At 45.0% G+C, this 16,656-nt stretch overlaps 1 protein-coding gene across 1 annotated transcript in view; it reads left to right on the top strand.

The window, feature by feature from the left end:
- mtrr (5-methyltetrahydrofolate-homocysteine methyltransferase reductase) overlaps positions 1-16,656 on the top strand; it is a 157,820-nt gene that overhangs the window by 37,888 nt on the left and 103,276 nt on the right. The window contains exons 8-11 of the mRNA XM_070880211.1: positions 2,896-2,970; positions 3,772-3,860; positions 7,339-7,519; positions 13,921-14,034. Of these exons, the coding sequence (XP_070736312.1) occupies positions 2,896-2,970; positions 3,772-3,860; positions 7,339-7,519; positions 13,921-14,034 (459 nt within the window). The remainder of the gene's footprint in view (positions 1-2,895; positions 2,971-3,771; positions 3,861-7,338; positions 7,520-13,920; positions 14,035-16,656) is intronic.

A 16,656-nucleotide genomic window follows, 5' to 3' on the forward strand; every position in this document is an offset into this window, starting at 1 on the left:
CCCTCCCTTCTCTCTCCCCTCCCTTCTCTCTCCTCCTTCTCTCTCCCCTCCCTTCTCTCCCTCCCTCTCTCTCCCCTCCCTTCTCTCTCCCCTCCCTTCTCTCTCCCCTCCCTTCTCTCTCCCCTCCCTTCTCTCTCCCCTCCCTTCTCTCTCCCCTCCCTTCTCTCTCCCCTCCCTTCTCCTTCTCCTCTCTCCCCTCCCTTCCTTCTCTCTCCCCTCCCTTCTCTCTCCCCTCCCTTCTCTCTCCCCTCCCTTCTCTCTCCCCTCCCTTCTCTCTCCCCTCCCTTCTCTCTCCCCTCCCTTCTCTCTCCCCTCCCTTCTCTCTCCCCTCCCTTCTCTCTCCCTCCCTTCTCTCTCCCCTCCCTTCTCTCTCCCTCCCTTCTCTCTCCCCTCCCTTCTCTCTCCCCTCCCTTCTCTCTCCCCTCCCTTCTCTCTCCCCTCCCTTCTCTCTCCCCTCCCTTCTCTCTCCCCTCCCTTCTCTCTCCCTCCCTTCTCTCTCCCTCCCTTCTCTCTCCCCTCCCTTCTCTCTCCCCTCCCTTCTCTCTCCCCTCCCTTCTCTCTCCCCTCCCTTCTCTCTCCCCTCCTTCTCTCTCCCCTCCCTTCTCTCTCCCCTCCCTTCTCTCTCCCCTCCCTTCTCTCTCCCCTCCCTTCTCTCTCCCTCCCTTCTCTCTCCCTCCCTTCTCTCTCCCCTCCCTTCTCTCTCCCCTCCCTTCTCTCTCCCCTCCCTGTCAGAAACACATAGACACTGACAGACAGAGAGATGCACTGGGCGGCCCCGTTCCAACACATTGTTGGAGGGCTCCCGGTGCTGCAGTCAGTGAGTAGAATTTTTTAAATTTATTAATGAAAAAAAAAAAATTTTTTTTGATTGATTTATTGATGTATTTATCATTTATTATTGATGATGGCTCTTTATTTGTAAAACTGAAGTGTTTATTGTTTGTAAACTTCCCTCCCCGCCCCCCCCCCCCCCCCCCCCAGCCATTCTACTGGCCTGATTTGTAACCTACGCCTGATTTTCTAAGTGTAAGCAACGTTTTTCAGAGCGTACAAAAATCTACACTTACTCCATTCTAAGTTAGTTTGGAGTAAGTTTTCACTGCCTAAACTTTCAAAACGGGCGTAAGTGGCCTGACACGCCCCCTTTGGAAAAAAAAATCTGTTGCAAACTGAAACTGTTCCAACTGACTAGAATTGGAGCAAACTAAATGCCGAGATTTGCTATTTCTAAGATACTCCATTCTAAACTAGTTGCTCCAAAAAAACAGGAGCAACTCAGGCCGAAACTTGGTCCCTATGTCCCCTACTTTTAGTTTCCCCTATGAGTGGAAATATCCTTTCTGCATCCACCTTGTCGAGCCCCCTCATTATGCTATATGTTTCGATAAGACATCTTTCATTCTTCTGAGCTCCAATGAGTATAGGCCCAACCTACTCAACCTATCTTCATAAGTCAACTCCCTCATTTCTGGAATCAACCTTCTCTGAACAGCCTCCAATGCAATCCTTCCTTAAATACGGAGACCAAAACTGTACGCAGTACTCCAGGTGTGGCCTCACCAAAACCCTGTACAGTTGTTGCAGGACATCTCTGCTTTTATACTCTATCCCCCTTGCAATAAAGGCCAACATTCCATTTGCCTTCATGATTACTTGATGTACCTGCATACTAACTTTTGTGTTTCATGCACAAGGACCCCAAGGTCCCTCTGTCCTGTAACATTTTGCATTTCTTCTCCATTTAAATTTTAATTTGCTTTTCTATTTTTTCTGCCAAAGTGGATAAACTCACATTTTCCCACATTATATTCTTGACAGATTTTTGCCCACTCACTTAGCCTGTCTATATCCCTTTGCAGATTTTTTGTGTCCTCATAATTTGCTTTCCCACCCATCTTTGTAACATCAGCAAACTTGGCTACATTACACTCTGACCCTTCATCCAAGTCATTAAAATAGATTGTAAATAGTTGCGGACCCAGCACTGATCCCTGCGGCACACCACTTGCCAGTTACTGCTTGCCAAACGGAAATTGACCCATTTTTTTAATATCGCAATATCGGGTTCATAGAAGTCTTATTACAGGATTTGGGTAAAAAAAAATTACATTTCTTAAAGTGAGGCCTAGTTGATGGAAATCACATTTATTCTTCTCCTTTAAAAATGGTTAACATTTTTAGTACAAATCAGACACAAATGAGATGAAATTTAGATTTTTTTTTAATATACCAGCAGCTTTCCACGTCATCAATGCAACAGGTTCAAGTTGCAACAGGCTTCATTTAGTTTTTCATATAGCATTCCTATAGAAGTAATTATTTGTTCTCACTTGTGTAAATAAATGAGTGTTCAAGCCACTGGTTATCTGGTTTGATTGACAAAATCAATGTTCCCTGATTATTTACCCTGTTTCGAACAGTAAATCATGAGGACACAGACTGGCTAGAAAGGAGAGTAAATTCAAAACTAATCTGTGGAAATATTATTTCAGTGAGTGAGTGATCACTCTATGGAACAGACTCGTTGGGGAGATGGTGGAAGCAGATAATATTGACAAATCCAAATTAGATTTCTTTTACAAAATAATATTTTGGGATACACAATGTAAGTAATTTGTGACATGATATAAGTGCAGCATGCTTGGGAGGAACAGATGACTTTGGATCTGTGATTCTCAAAGCTTTCCACCACTGGCGATTTCATCGACTCATATCTCGGTCTGTTGTAGATTACTTGTTGGAGATTGCCGCGGCTCAGTTGGTAGCACACTCATTTCTGAGTCAAAAGGTTGAGTTCAAGTTCCACTCCAGAAAATTGAGCACAAAAATCTAGGCTGACACTTCAGTGTAGTACTGAGGGATTGCTGCATTGGATGAGAATATCTTTCGGATGAGACGTGAAGCTGCAGCATCGTCTGCTCTCTCAGCTGGATGTAAAAGATCCTATGGCACTTTTTCGAAGTAGAGCAGGTGAGTTATCCCCAGTGTCCTGGCCAATATTTATATCTTAATCAACATCACTAAAACAGATGATCTGGTCATTATCACATTGCTGTTTGTGGGAGCTTGTTGTGTGCAAATTGGCTGCAGCGTTTACTACATTACAACAGTGACCACAGTTCAAAAATACTTATTTGACTGTAAAGCACTTTGAGATGTCCGATGGTCGTGAAAGGCACGATATAAATGCAAGTCTTTCTTATTTTTTTCTTTATGACTAATCAACAACTTCATTATTGTATCATGTGATACAAGGGTGGTAGACACCGAACTAGTTGGAGCATGGTCTTTTATCGTCTAGCAATTCCTATGTTGCTATATCTTTTGAATTGTTACTTTACTGCACTATATGCTGCCACTAACAGGATAGCTGAATCCTTTACTGGCTGTGACCTACTGCTTAGATTTTAACCAAATACTTTCCAAGTATCATGTGAAATTGTTGCGCAGGTTGTTGGATAATGCAGGTCTGTATACTTGGCCACGTGCATTGTATAATGCTGTAAGAATTTACTTGCGCAGATTTGAGTGTCAGCTGATTTGGTTCAATAAGTTAATAACCTTCATGAAATGTTCTGAAGTTACCTTATTAATCTATTCCATTTCAGAAATGGGAGAGGAATTTGCTGCTATAATTTAAGAAAAGTTCTATTTTGTGTCCATAGTGGAAATTAAAATGCACAAGTTGCTTAAGCTTTTAAGTTATCTTGAAATGTACATATTTGAATTCAGTTTGCAAGACTTACCAAAATGTATATATTTTTTGTTAAGGTGCTCACCTGCCCGAGTACATACCAAAGAGAAGTACCCTGCAATTTATTCTGACTTGGTGCCTGGAAATACGAGCTGTTCCTAAAAAGGTACATAGTCAGATGCTTGGGGATCGTACCTGATGAATTAATTCAATTAAATAGCCAGAGCCATTTGCAATATAACAGTGTGAGGAGTCTGACTTTAACACTTTCAATAAGGGTCATTGTTAGACGATAGTCCATCATTACAATGTATGTGAGAGCAAGAAAGTTATTTTAATGAGTGACTTCAATAAACGGAATATAAACTAGGAAAATCCAAGTGGTTTAGTCAAGAATTTGTATTTGTAAAAGACCCAGAGATGTACAGAAAATGGAAATTGTAGTCCCCTTGGGGGACAGCAACCACAAAGTGACCAAAATCTGAGATTCATATATACCAATGGCCAGGAGCAAGGTGTTTAAGTTACCAGGATCTAAATTCAAAGAAATGAGAGAATTGAAGCAAATAGATAGATAGGAGAAGGATATCCGGTAATATGTCAATAAAGGACAAATGGAACACCTTTAAAGCTATAATGCTGAGCTTGCAGGACAATAACGTACCTGTCGGCAAGCTCAAACTAAACAAGCTTGATGTTAAATGGAGTAAAATCAACTAAAAGTGAAATAAAGAGGAAAATTGACCAAATCCTGAAAGGAGAAAGGGGAAGGAGTTTACTGGGATGAATATAGGGATATGCAGAAGCACATCAGAAGAGGAAATCAAATAAGCAAAGAGAGGGACTGAGGGGAAAAAAAAACCTAGCTACAGAGACAAAATATAACAAAAATCCAGTACTATAATCTTGAAGGCTGTCTGAGAAGAGGTGCAAACATTAAAAGATGCAAATGCGCTTGCAACTAGGGATAAGCATGAAATAGTAAATGTGCTGAGTGGTTACTCCCTCAAAGTAGCCACAAGGGAAGATATGAACAGTGTGCTTTCCCTAAAAAAGAAAACCAAGGCAAAATTCCTGATGTCAATAAAAAGGAGATGGATGATCTAGACAAGCTGAAGCAGCTTAAAGCAAATAATCCTCTAGGGTGACTGGGCTGAATATTTCTGAGTCACAGATAATCATTTTGATGGAGTGGTACCAGTTGATTCGAAACTGGTTAACATGCTGCCCGTATATAAAAAGGGTGACAAAACACAGAGGCAACTACTCCACATATGGGCCCCAAGTTTCCACATGATTTGCTCCTGATTTTTAGGAGCAACTGGTGTAGAACGGAGTATCTTAGAAATCGGAATTCTCATCATTTAGTTTGTTCCAGTTCTAGTCAGTTAGAACAGTTTCACTTTGGAACAGAATTTTTTTTTCAAAAGGGGGCGTGTCCGGCCACTTACGCCTGTTTTCAAAGTTTCGGCAGTGAAAACTTACTCCAAACTAACTTAGAATGGAGTAAGTGAAGATTTTTGTACGCTCGAAAAAACCTTGTCTACACTTTAGAAAATCAGGCGTAGGTTACAAATCAGGCGTAGGGAATGGGGGGGGGGGTTTAAAGGGAAGTTTACAAACATTAAACACTTCAGTTTTACAAATAAAGAGTCATCATCAATAATAAATGATAAATACATCAATAAATCAACCAATAAATCAATGAAAAGAAATTAATAAGAAATAATTTTTTAAAATATCAATAAATAAAACATTTTCTACTTACCGACTGCAGCACCGGGAGCCCTCCAACAGCGTGCTGGGATGCCTCCCCACCGCCCCCCCCCCCCCAGTGTGTCTTTATCTCTCTGTCTGTGTGTGTCTCTCATTCTCTGTCTGTCAGTCTCTGTGTTTCTGACAGCGAGAGAGGGGGGGAGCAGGGCAAGAGCTGGGGGAGGGATGGGGGAGAAGGGTGAGAAAGGGGAGAAGGGTGAGAAAGGGGAGAAGGGAGATGGTGGGGGGGGAAAGGAGATTTGGTGGGGGGGGGGAAAGGAGATTTGGTGGGGGGGGGGAAAGGAGATTTGGTGGGGGGGGGGGAAAGGAGATTTGGTGGAGGGGGGAAAGGAGATTTTGGGGGGGGGAAGGAGGGAGATGGGGGAGGGAGGTAGGGGGGGGGAAGGAGGGAGATGTGGGGGGGGGGAAGGAGGGAGATGGGGGGGTGAGAAGGAGGGAGATGGGGGGGGGGAAAGGAGATAGAAGGGGGAGGGAGGCTGAACGGGCCGGGCCCGAGACTTCGGGCAGGGCCCGTCCCCAGCACTAGATTTACAGGTAGGTGGCGTTGGGTCGGGTTGCGGGGTGGTGGTGGGAGGGAGGTCGGTTCGGGTTGGGAAGAGGGAGGTCAGGTCGGGGGGAGGGAGGTCATGTCTGATCCAGTCCGGGGGGGGTGGGGTGGGGGGGAGCGGGAGTCGGGTCGGGGGGAATCGGGAGTCGGGTCGGGTCCGGAGGCGGGGGGGGGGGGTGAGAGCGGGAGCCGGGTCCGGTGTTGGGGTGGGAGTCGGGTCCGGTCCTGCGGGGGGAGAGCGGGAGTCGGGTCCGGTCCGGGGGGGCGGGGGGGGAGCGGGAGTCAGGTCGGGTCGGATCCGGGGCGGGGGGGGATGCGGGAGTCGAGTCGAGTCGGGTCTGGAGGAAGCAGGAGCTGGCCGTGGGAGGAGCCTTATTCACGCAGCCCCAGTGAGGCCATTCGGCCAGGACTAGGGGCTGCGTGCTTCTGGCCCCTCCCACATAGTTTCGGGCGCCTGGAGCTACTGCACTTGCGCGCGCCCACTGTAGCGCGCATGTGCAGAGGTCGCGGCACTGTTTTCAGTGCCGAGGGCCAGAGGACCTGCAGGGAGGTGGAGAATCTGGAGGTTTTTTTTAGGCGCGAAAAACTGGCGTCCAGGTCAGGACTGCGCCGTTCTAGATACGGCTCGAAACTTGGGCCCATGGTGTTGAAATAGCTCAGGATGAAGTTTAAAGAGACCTATAAGTATTAGTAGACTCCGTGCTCAACATGGCCAATGCAGAGCAGGAATCAACAAAACCAACAGAATGTTGAACTACATAGCCAAAACATAGAATATAAAGCACAGAAATCCTGACCAAATCTTCTTGTTCTCTGGTCGGACTGCACCTTAACTACTGTGTCCAATTCTGGTTGCCGAGTAACATAGGAGATATGCCAGTCCTGGAGACAATAAAGAGAAAAACTACGAGGTTGATCCCTAGTGTCAGGGGTCTGAGTGATGAGGAAAGACTACAACAAAGGAACAACCTGCCTTTATATAGTACCTTTAACCTAGAAAAACATCTCAAGGTATTTCATCAGACAAAAAAGGACGCCAAGCCAAGAAAGGAGATATTAGGGTGAGCAAAAGCTTGCTCAAAGAATTGGATTTTAAAGATGATCATAAAGGAGGATAAAGAAGTGGAGAGACGGAGGGGTTTCGGGAGGGAATTCCAGAGTATGGGTCCGAAGCAGCTCAAACACTACTGCCAATAGTGAGGCAAAGGCAGGGAGGGTTGTACAAGAGGCTGGAGTCTTCACTCCTGTGAGAAAAGATTATTATTGAGGATAGTCCACTTGGCATTTTCTGTATGATTTTTTTTAAAATTGTATATTTTAGGCATGTTTGCGAGCATTAGTTGAATACACCTCTGACCCTTGTGAGAAACGACGACTGCAAGAACTGAGCAGCAGACAGGGTGCTGCAGACTACAGCCGCTACATCAGAGACTGCAACATTTGCCTGCTTAATATTCTTAGTGTTCTTCCATCTTGCCATCCACCACTTAGTCTACTTATAGGTCAGTCATTTTATTTTTTTTCCCGCTATATGATGATCCCAAATAATATGAAATACAAAGTCGTAGTGTGAACTGTTCAGCATTGTCCAGGGCAGTTGGATTAAAGTGACTCTGACATCAGCTTTCTGAGTTTTTCAGTTTTGTCCTGGTTGAATCTCTAATGGTAAGAATGATCACTGAGGGCATTGCTTAATTTTATAATTGTATTACTATAGCTTTCCTGCACCATCGTACAAAAGGAAGAGCTGTTTATTTCTGTACAGCTCTAAATTGGCTTTACAATCTCATTTCAGATATTTAGTGTGGAACCATATATTTAGTTTTTAAAGGTTATAAGACATTCAGCATGAAAGGGCTGTCAATTTTTATTTTTTTTAAAGCCAGCAGATCTCTTGTAGCATTGCTCAAGGTGAGTCAGAGGGCAAGTTGTATTGTAACAAGAAGGGTGTTCATGTCGTGTCGTCGAGAGTTTCGGAGCGACTGATTCACAGTGACTGAATAAGTCAAATTCCATTTTTAGTAATATTCTGGAATTTCTAATGGTGCTTTGGCGATTGAAAACTATGACTGAGTCTATTATTTATTGAAAACCACAAATGAGTGACATTTTTAAATATTATTCCTTTACCGACAAATTCTTTTTTTAAACCCTTACCATTTTGGAGTGGAAATGAAAAACAAGATGCATCAATTGAGGTTTGATTTCTGGTACTTAACAGTATTGGGTAAGTGGGGATGAGTGTCCCTGCATTTTGGTAGCTTTGGGGGAGGGTCCTGGGCTTTGGAAGAACTGGTTGGAGATCCTGGGGTTTAGCAGTACTGTATTGGGGCTGCTTGGGTTTGATAGCTTGGCTAGGTATGGAGGGAGTGAAGGGAATTCTTTGGTTTGCATCATTAACCTGGAGTTTGGCAGAACTAATGAGGTGGAAAGCGGGTTATGGTTCACAGATGGATTCCTGGTGTCCCTCAGCAGGGAGGGGATGGGAGGTTGAAGGCGAGAGCATGGCCCTGACATCCCAGGTCTGATGTGCAACTTTGTAAAATCTCCAAGTATTAAATTTGGTGTTTTGTGATTTCGTTCCTGGATGTGTGCACTTGTCTCTCTGTGTTGCCATGTCTTAAGAGTGCCAATAAAGAATATTTACATTTTCTAACAATCAGGCTTTGGGCCTGAACTTGGTCAAAGCTAAGTCCCGTACAAGTGCCGCCCAAAGGACCGCCGATGGCCATCGAGAGACCGGCCGGTACTTTGTCAGGAAAATTCCTCTAAAAGAGATGGCAGTACCGCCCGGTGGCAAAATAATGGCTTACACCGTCAATCGGGACAGCAGCGGACGGGAGCTCCTAATCTCTGTAGCAAATGCGATCCTCGCCAAAGTGCCGCCGAGGATTGAGTCGGGCATGGGGGTGGAGGGAAAGACCTAAAAATAAAAATCTTAAAAAAATTTAAAAAAAACACTGGAACCCCTTCAGGAGACACTAAGCAGATAAAGCGCTGGAAAAAAATAAATAAAGTTGTTCACTAACCTTTTTTTGAAGGTCTTCTTACTTACCGTCAGGGTTAGACCTGCCTCCATGCAGTGGTCCTTCCCGCTGCTGCCGCTAACTCCCGCCCGGAGGAATCTGCCAGCTCGGCGGGCGGGAGGACACTTGCGCGACTTGTCCGCCAGCGGGCGGTTTCTGGCGGTACTCCCTTCCTCCCAGCTGCAGACCTGAAAGGATCTGTCACCGAGGGGAGACCGCTGAATAAACTCGGCAGTGGCAGTGGGCGGTAAGGCCACCAATTTCGGGCCCTTTGTTTCCAAAAGTTAACTTGTTTACTTTTTTGAAAAACCTAGGATTTAAGTGTGTGTGGTAAGTGTGTGTGTGTGTGTCAGCTTAATACAATAGAATATTTCAGCCTGAAATTTTTGGGTTGGGGGAGCAGAAATTGGGAATCGCTTCTGTGGAGGGTGAGGGCGGAATTTAGGGCTTAATCCAGATCTATTGGGTTTCTGTCTCATTTGGGCTTCATCAAAAAAAAATCTGGTGGGGGGGTGGGGTGGTACGTGTGTCTTCTGCCCATCCTCCTTATCTCTAGCCAACTTTGAAAGTATTTCAGGAGCTGTTCCTGGGCTATCCCAGGAATTCTGCTCAGTATGCCACCTGATGGGCCCAGCAGGACCTGAACCTGTTGAGAGCAGGCATAGCTTCCGTAATGGACTTTAACTGCAATATCGGGGACGACTTATAGAAGGTGATCGGTCCAAGAGGGATCAATTACCTTTTGAATTTGACCCCTTTGTCCACGAGGAGCAGTTTGACTTCATTTTTTCTTTGGCGCTTCTCAGGTATTGGCACCCCCTGTCGGTGAGGCAGGGTACTTACTGCTCTGACGTCTGCCATCTCATCGGGGAGAATGACTCCATTGCACCTCCACAGGCATCTGCCATCTGCCTAGATACAAATGACCTTGCCCCTGAGATTTGGAAAAAGACAGTGCTGAGGCACAGTGCATTTTAAGTGATGGAGCTCCAGGAATTATGGCTACTCTATTTATAATTCAAGCACCAACTAAAGCTCCAACAGTGTATAATCAGTACAATCTCCATTTTTTTTGTCCATTGTTCTTTCTCTCCCTCCCTCTCAATCACTCACAGCCTCTCGGTTTAAAAAAAACTCCAAACTTTATCTGAAAGCTCTTGAAATTACCCTCTAGCTTCTCTTCAAATACTATTGATATTGTTAAAGACTGAAGAGAAGCATTCTGTTATTTGCTTAGTATAAATGCTACTGTGGCATCTTTGGGAATTGTGCACACTGAACAGCCTGCAGGATCTGCCTTCAACTCTGGGCAAACAGCGACTTTCAAAGTAAAAATTTTCGTGAAGACAGTAAATAACACACAAAATCAGTAGAAACATTCAATCATCATCATCATAGGTAGTCCCTCAGAATCGAGGAAGACTTGCTTCCACTCTAAACATGAGTCCTTAGGTGGCTGAACAGTCCAATACAAGAACCACAGTCCCTGCCACAAGTGGGGCAGATAGTCATTGAGGGTAAGGGAGGGTGGGACTGGTTTGACGCATGCTCTTTCCGCTACCTGTGCATGATTTCTGCATGCTCTCGGCGACGAGACTCAAGGAGCTTAAGTGCCCTCCCGGATGCACTTCCTCCACTTAGGGCAGTCTTTGGCCAGGGACTCCTAGGTGTCGGTGGGGATGTTGCATTTTATCAGGGAGGCTTTGAGGGTGTCCTTGTAACGTTTCCTCTGCCCACCTTTGGCTCGTTTGCCGTGAGGGAGTTCTGAGTAGAGCGCTTGCTTTGGGAGCCTCGTGTCTGGCATGCGAACAATGTGGCCTGCCCAGCGGAGCTGATCGAGTGTGGTCAGTGCTTCAATACTGGGGATGTTGGCCTGGTTGAGGATGCTAACGTTGGTGCGTCTGTCCTCCCAGGGGATTTGCAGGATCTTGCGGAGACATTGTTGGTGGCATTTTTCCAGCAACTTGAGGTGTCTACTGTACATTGTCCATGTCTCTGAGCCATACAGAAGGACAGGTATTACTACAGCCCTGTAAACCATGAGCTTGGTGGCAGATTTGAGGGCCTGGTCTTCCTCAGGCGGCCGAAGGCTGCACTGGCACACTGGAGGCGGTGTTGAATCTCGTCATCGATATCTGCTCTTGTTGCTAAGAGGCTCCCGAGGTATGGGAAATGGTCCACGTTGTCCAGGGCTGCGCCATGGATCTTGATAACTTGGGGGGCTGTGCTGTGCGGCTGGGACAGATTGGTGGAGGACCTTTGTCTTCCGGATGTTTAGCGTAAGGCCCATGCTTTCATATGCCTCAGTAAATACGTTGACTATGACATGGAGTTCGGCCTCTGTATGTGCGCAGACGCAGGCGTTGTCCACATTCAATAGATCTATCCTGAATTATGGTTTAATAATTGGGACTAACTATTTGTACTACACTTTTTTTGACAGACAGGCGACAAGACTCTTCCCCCTGTCAAGCTCTGCCCCCTCTGCCCCCTCGCCCGCCCCCCCCCCCCCCCACTTCCTCCTGGCCGAATCATGCCATCCACATGGTGCCAGAAGCAGGACCTGAGGCTTCGACTCTCTCTTTCCTCCCCCCCCCCCCCCCCATGGCTGGCCTGCGCCCGATGGTGGCGGGCTGTTGCAACTCCGTGAGTTTGCTTCTTCTCTGGCCGATGATGGGGGGAGAGTGGCGGCAGTTGGTCGGGGTGGGGGGGCGCGAGTCGGAGGGCATTGGGGCCGTGGGAGAGAGGGGCTGGGGGGTTGGGGGGGGGGGGGAAAGAGAGAGAGAGAGGCTGGGGGATGAGAGGGAGGGTGCGGGAGAGGGAGATTGGGGGGGAGAGTGACAGAGAGAGAGAGAGAGGCTGGGGGGGGCATAGACAGAGACACCAAGGGGGATTGGAGAATAGAGCGGGAACTTGGCAAAGACGGATCACGTTCTTCAAACCCTCGACAAGGGATATCGTCAGATTGGATGATATCCAGAAGTCACGACACTGTCACTATTCATTTCATACCCAATAAACCTGTTAACAATCCATACACAATGCCCCATCTATGGGTGTGGTGGATGCGGGGGAGGATGCACTTAGACTGGGGTAAGGCACTTTGGCTGGGGAAGGGAAGTACTTGGACTGGGGTAAGGTACTTTAAGAACATAAGAAATAGGAGCAGGAGTAGGCTGTACGGCCCCTCGAGCCTGCTCTGCCATTTAATACAATCATGGCTGATCCGATCATGGACTCGGGTCCATTTCCCACTCCGCGCTCCATAATCCCTTATACCTTATCTTTCAAGAAACTCTATTTCTGTCTTCAATTTTTCAATGACCCAGCTTCCGCAGCTCTCTGAGGCAGCTGGGTCCTCATCTCAGCTTTAAATGGGCAGCCCCTTATTCTAAGATTATGCCCTTTAGTTTTAGTCTCCCCTATCAGTGGAAACATCCTCTCTGCATCCACCTTGTCAAGCCCCCTCATAATCTTATACGTTTCGATAAGATCACCTCTCATTCTTCTGAATTCCAGTAAGCAGAGGCTCAACTTACTCAACGTTTCCTCATAAGTCAACCCCCTCATCTCCGTGAACCTTCTCTGAACTGCCTCCAAAGCAAGTATATCCTTTTGTAAATATGGAAACCAAAACTGCACGCAGTATTCCAGGTGTGGCCTCACCAATACCCTGTATAACTGTAGCAAGACTTCTCTGCTTTTATACTCCATCCCCTTTGCAATAAAGGCCAAGATTCTATTAGGCTTCCTGATCACTTGCTGTACCTGCATACTATCTTTTTGTGTTTCATGCACAAGTACCACCAGGTCCCACTGTACTGCAGCACTTTACAATCTTTCTCAATTTAAATAATAACTTGCTCTGATTTTTTTTCTGCGAAAGTGCATGACCTCACACTTTCTAACATTATACTCCACCTGCTAAGTTTTTACCCGCTCACTTAGCCTGTCTATGTCCTTTTGCAGATTTTGTGTCCTCCTCACACATTGCTTTTCCTCCCATCTTTGTATCATTGGCTGGGTGAGGCATGCACTTGGACTGGGGTAAGGCACTTTGGCTGGCCCTTGCTGTCTACTGGGGACCTCTTCTGGGGTCCTCTGTCGCTTCAGGAAGTCAAAGTGGATCGAGTTACAATTTGCAAAGTCAATGAGATCTTGGGATGGGCGAATTCAGTGGCACACTCCTGTGAAACTTCAGGGTGTGGCTTATCCTCCAAGGGGACCAATCAGAAATAAGGGGTGGAGCGGCAAGGAAGTGGAGCTGTGTACATGATCAGTTCAGCCATAATCTTATTGAATGGCGGAGCAGGCTCGAGGGGCCAAATGGCCTACTCCTCCTATTTCTTATGTTCTTATGAACCTGTTCACCATTTTTGCAGTACAAATAAGCACGTCCTTAAAAAAAAAAAAAATTTGTATAAAACCTTAATTTGGACCTAGAAATTTTAGTTACCGAGAGAAAATGGCGAACTTTTTTCAAAAATTATTTTGAGTGATTCATTTGGTTCAAACCACCATGGCAAAATGTTCACCATTTTCCTCATTCTAAAATATGGTAATACGTGTTTAATAGCAATGTTCAATTGTATACGTTGAGCTAAAATGGGTTAATTTTAACCCTAAACGAAACTGATCGGTCGGGCAGTTCAATTCGGCTGGGAGATTTGCTTGTCGATGTCCCGCACCAATTCCACTGTCATCAATTTTAACTTGCTGTATTGACTAGGTGGCAAGGACATCTGTCAGTTTAAAATATGCAGATCAGGGTCCAAAGTTCTCTTCGGACCCTGACTACAATATTAACTATAACCTGATTGGGGCAGCCATTCTGGCTTTCTGATATGAAAACCTTACTTGTTTCCGTTAAACCGAAGGACACGCCACGCCACTGGTGGAGATTCTAACCAAGTTAGAACAGCAATACAGTCCTGAGCCCCAGGAAATTTATCGTTTTGGAAAACAAAATCAGTTAACTGACGAAAGTATCAGTAAGTACATTGTAACTTTAAAAAAGCTATCCATTTACTGTAATTTCGGAAACTTTCAGGACCGAGCATTGAGTGATCGCATTGTTTGTGGGTTGAAAAATGAAACAATCAGAAGAAAATTGTTGACAACCCCTAACTTGACTTTTGATTTAGCTTGTCAGACTGCCATGTTGATGGATATGGCCGACCAATACTCCCGAGAATTTTGTGCCATTTCCAGTCGTCAGATAACCGAGGTGAATCGCCTTTAGGTTAAAAGTAAAAGGCAGTTGGGCCCCAAGGCCTCAGCAGCTGGCCAAGGTAACAGTACATTAAAGTCGTGCTATCTGTGACTGGGACAACACCTCGCTCAAAGTTGTCCATATGTGAAGGCAGAGTGTTTCTTCTGCAAGAAAACGGCATCTTGCGAAGGTATGCCGACTGAGGAATAAATCGACTTTTTCAATACTAGAAGTAGAAATCACAAGAGACTACATAGCATTGAAGAGAAGCAACAGGACAAGGAGGTTCTAGAGATACATGTCATCAGGAGCACAAGGGCATATAACAGTGATTTAACGAAGTATCGTCATCCAAGTAGACATTGCAGGAACCAGGATACCCATGGAAATTGACACTGGTGCATCCCGGAGCATAGCACCGGAATTGCTATACCTCGACCAGTTGAGTGATTTTCGACTGGAGAAGTCGAAGATAGAGCTGCTAGGCTACTCAGGACAGCAAATTCCTGTTGTAGGACGTCTCACCATAATGGTAAATTACAAGGATCAGTTTCAGAGCTTGCCTCTCTCAGTAGTGTTAGAAGACAAGCCCCTCTTGATAGGTAGAAATTGATTGGGATCACTGAAGCTGGATTGAAATGAGATTTTTCATGTGGAAACAATTTGCATCGTGATTGATAGCCATTCGAAGTGGGTAGAGGTGTTTCTGATGTGAAAATAACAAGTAAAACAATAGGCAATTAACGAAGATTGTTTTCTTCATATGGCCTCCCAGAAGAAATTGTGTCTGATAATGGGCTACAATTTTGTTCAGAAGAATTTGCATAGTTCATGAGCAGAAATAGTGTGAAACATACCAAGGTTCCACCGTATCACCCTGATTTAAATGGTGCAGCAGAGCCCACAGTACAAATTGTAAAACGTGCCCTCATCAAACAAATGTTGGATCCAAATCCAAAGAAACGGCAAATTTTCTAGCAAAGTTGTTTCTCAAATGACAGCCATGAACCAGGTTCTCGTCGCTAAAGCCAAACTTGGCACAGTCAGTAGAAGAGAAACAATTAAGACAGAGAGAATCATGATAGAGGTCGAGTAAGAGAGAGTAGTATGAAATTGAATCAGAAGGTTAGAGTGAAGCACCATCACCATAAATGGTTAAATTGGTTACCAGGAAGGGTAGTGAGGATATGTGGTTGTCGCACATATTTAGTCAAGATGTTTAATCATGGAAAGTTTAGGTTTGTTCACATTGATATTTTACCTACAGATGTGGAAGGATTTGAAAGTTGGAATGATTCGATTATTTCTAATGAGTCAGATATTCTTGTTACAAGTAGTGTAGATATACTAAATGGACTAGAAGCAAGTCCAAGAGAAAATCAGAATTTAAGTCTTCCAAGTCGGGCACACAAACAGTCTGAAGTTGTAGAGAGTCCAATTGTAGATCAAGGGAGAAAAACTCTTCTCGGGCTCAGCTTAGAATGAGTCTAAGTTCTACACCATGTTTGGAAAGTGCTGTTCAAAAGTGAAGGTATCCTCTTCAAAACAGAAAACCAGTGGTTAAGTTTAATTTGTAAATGTGACAAAATAAATCCATATCTTTTGTTGTGTATACCATGCAAGTTATGTATAATGATTATTTTGTTATGATTATTTCTTCAATATGGAGGGAGAAATGTAATATAGCTCTCCTAGTGAACTACTGTCCCATCTAGTGGACAACCAACGAGTTGCAACTACTCATGTAAATACAATAAAAGGGTCACGTGGTAAAAGTTACATGACTGTTGGAGCCATCTTGTAGAATGTGTGTGTTTGTGATGTCATAAAGAATACATCACAATGGCGGGGATAACTCTCCTGCCCTTCATCAAAATAATACCATGGGATCTTTTACGTTCATCTGAGAGAGCAGGCGGGGCCTTGGTTTAATGCCTCATCTGAAAGATGACACCTCCGACAGCACAGCTCTCCCTCAGTACTGCATTGGAGTGTCAGCCTAGATTTTTGTGTTCAAGTCCCTGGAGTGGGACTTGAACCCACCACCTTCTGAATCAGAGGCGCGAGTGCTATCCATAGAGCCACAGCTAACCTGTGCAGAATGTTATCCAAAACACCAATACAAATCCTAATCTAATGGATTTGGTCTTTATTTTTCAATTGAATAGTGTCTTCGCGTTGTCGGCTTTTGGGGCTGTGTCCACTTTGAAGTAATCATTGAATATGCTAACTATTTTATATTTGTCCCCTGTTGACATCCATTTTGGTTCTTGGTTCTTCCCTGACTGCCCACTTACTGTTGTAATACTAGGAGAATTTCTTGCTGTGAAGTTTAGCATCTGACTTTTAAATAGTTTTATGAAAAGCTCTCTGCATTAACATTTATTACATATTTAGATAG

This window comes from Pristiophorus japonicus, chromosome 5, assembly GCF_044704955.1.
Source record: "Pristiophorus japonicus isolate sPriJap1 chromosome 5, sPriJap1.hap1, whole genome shotgun sequence".
In the NCBI taxonomy this organism is placed as follows: Eukaryota; Metazoa; Chordata; class Chondrichthyes; family Pristiophoridae; genus Pristiophorus; species Pristiophorus japonicus.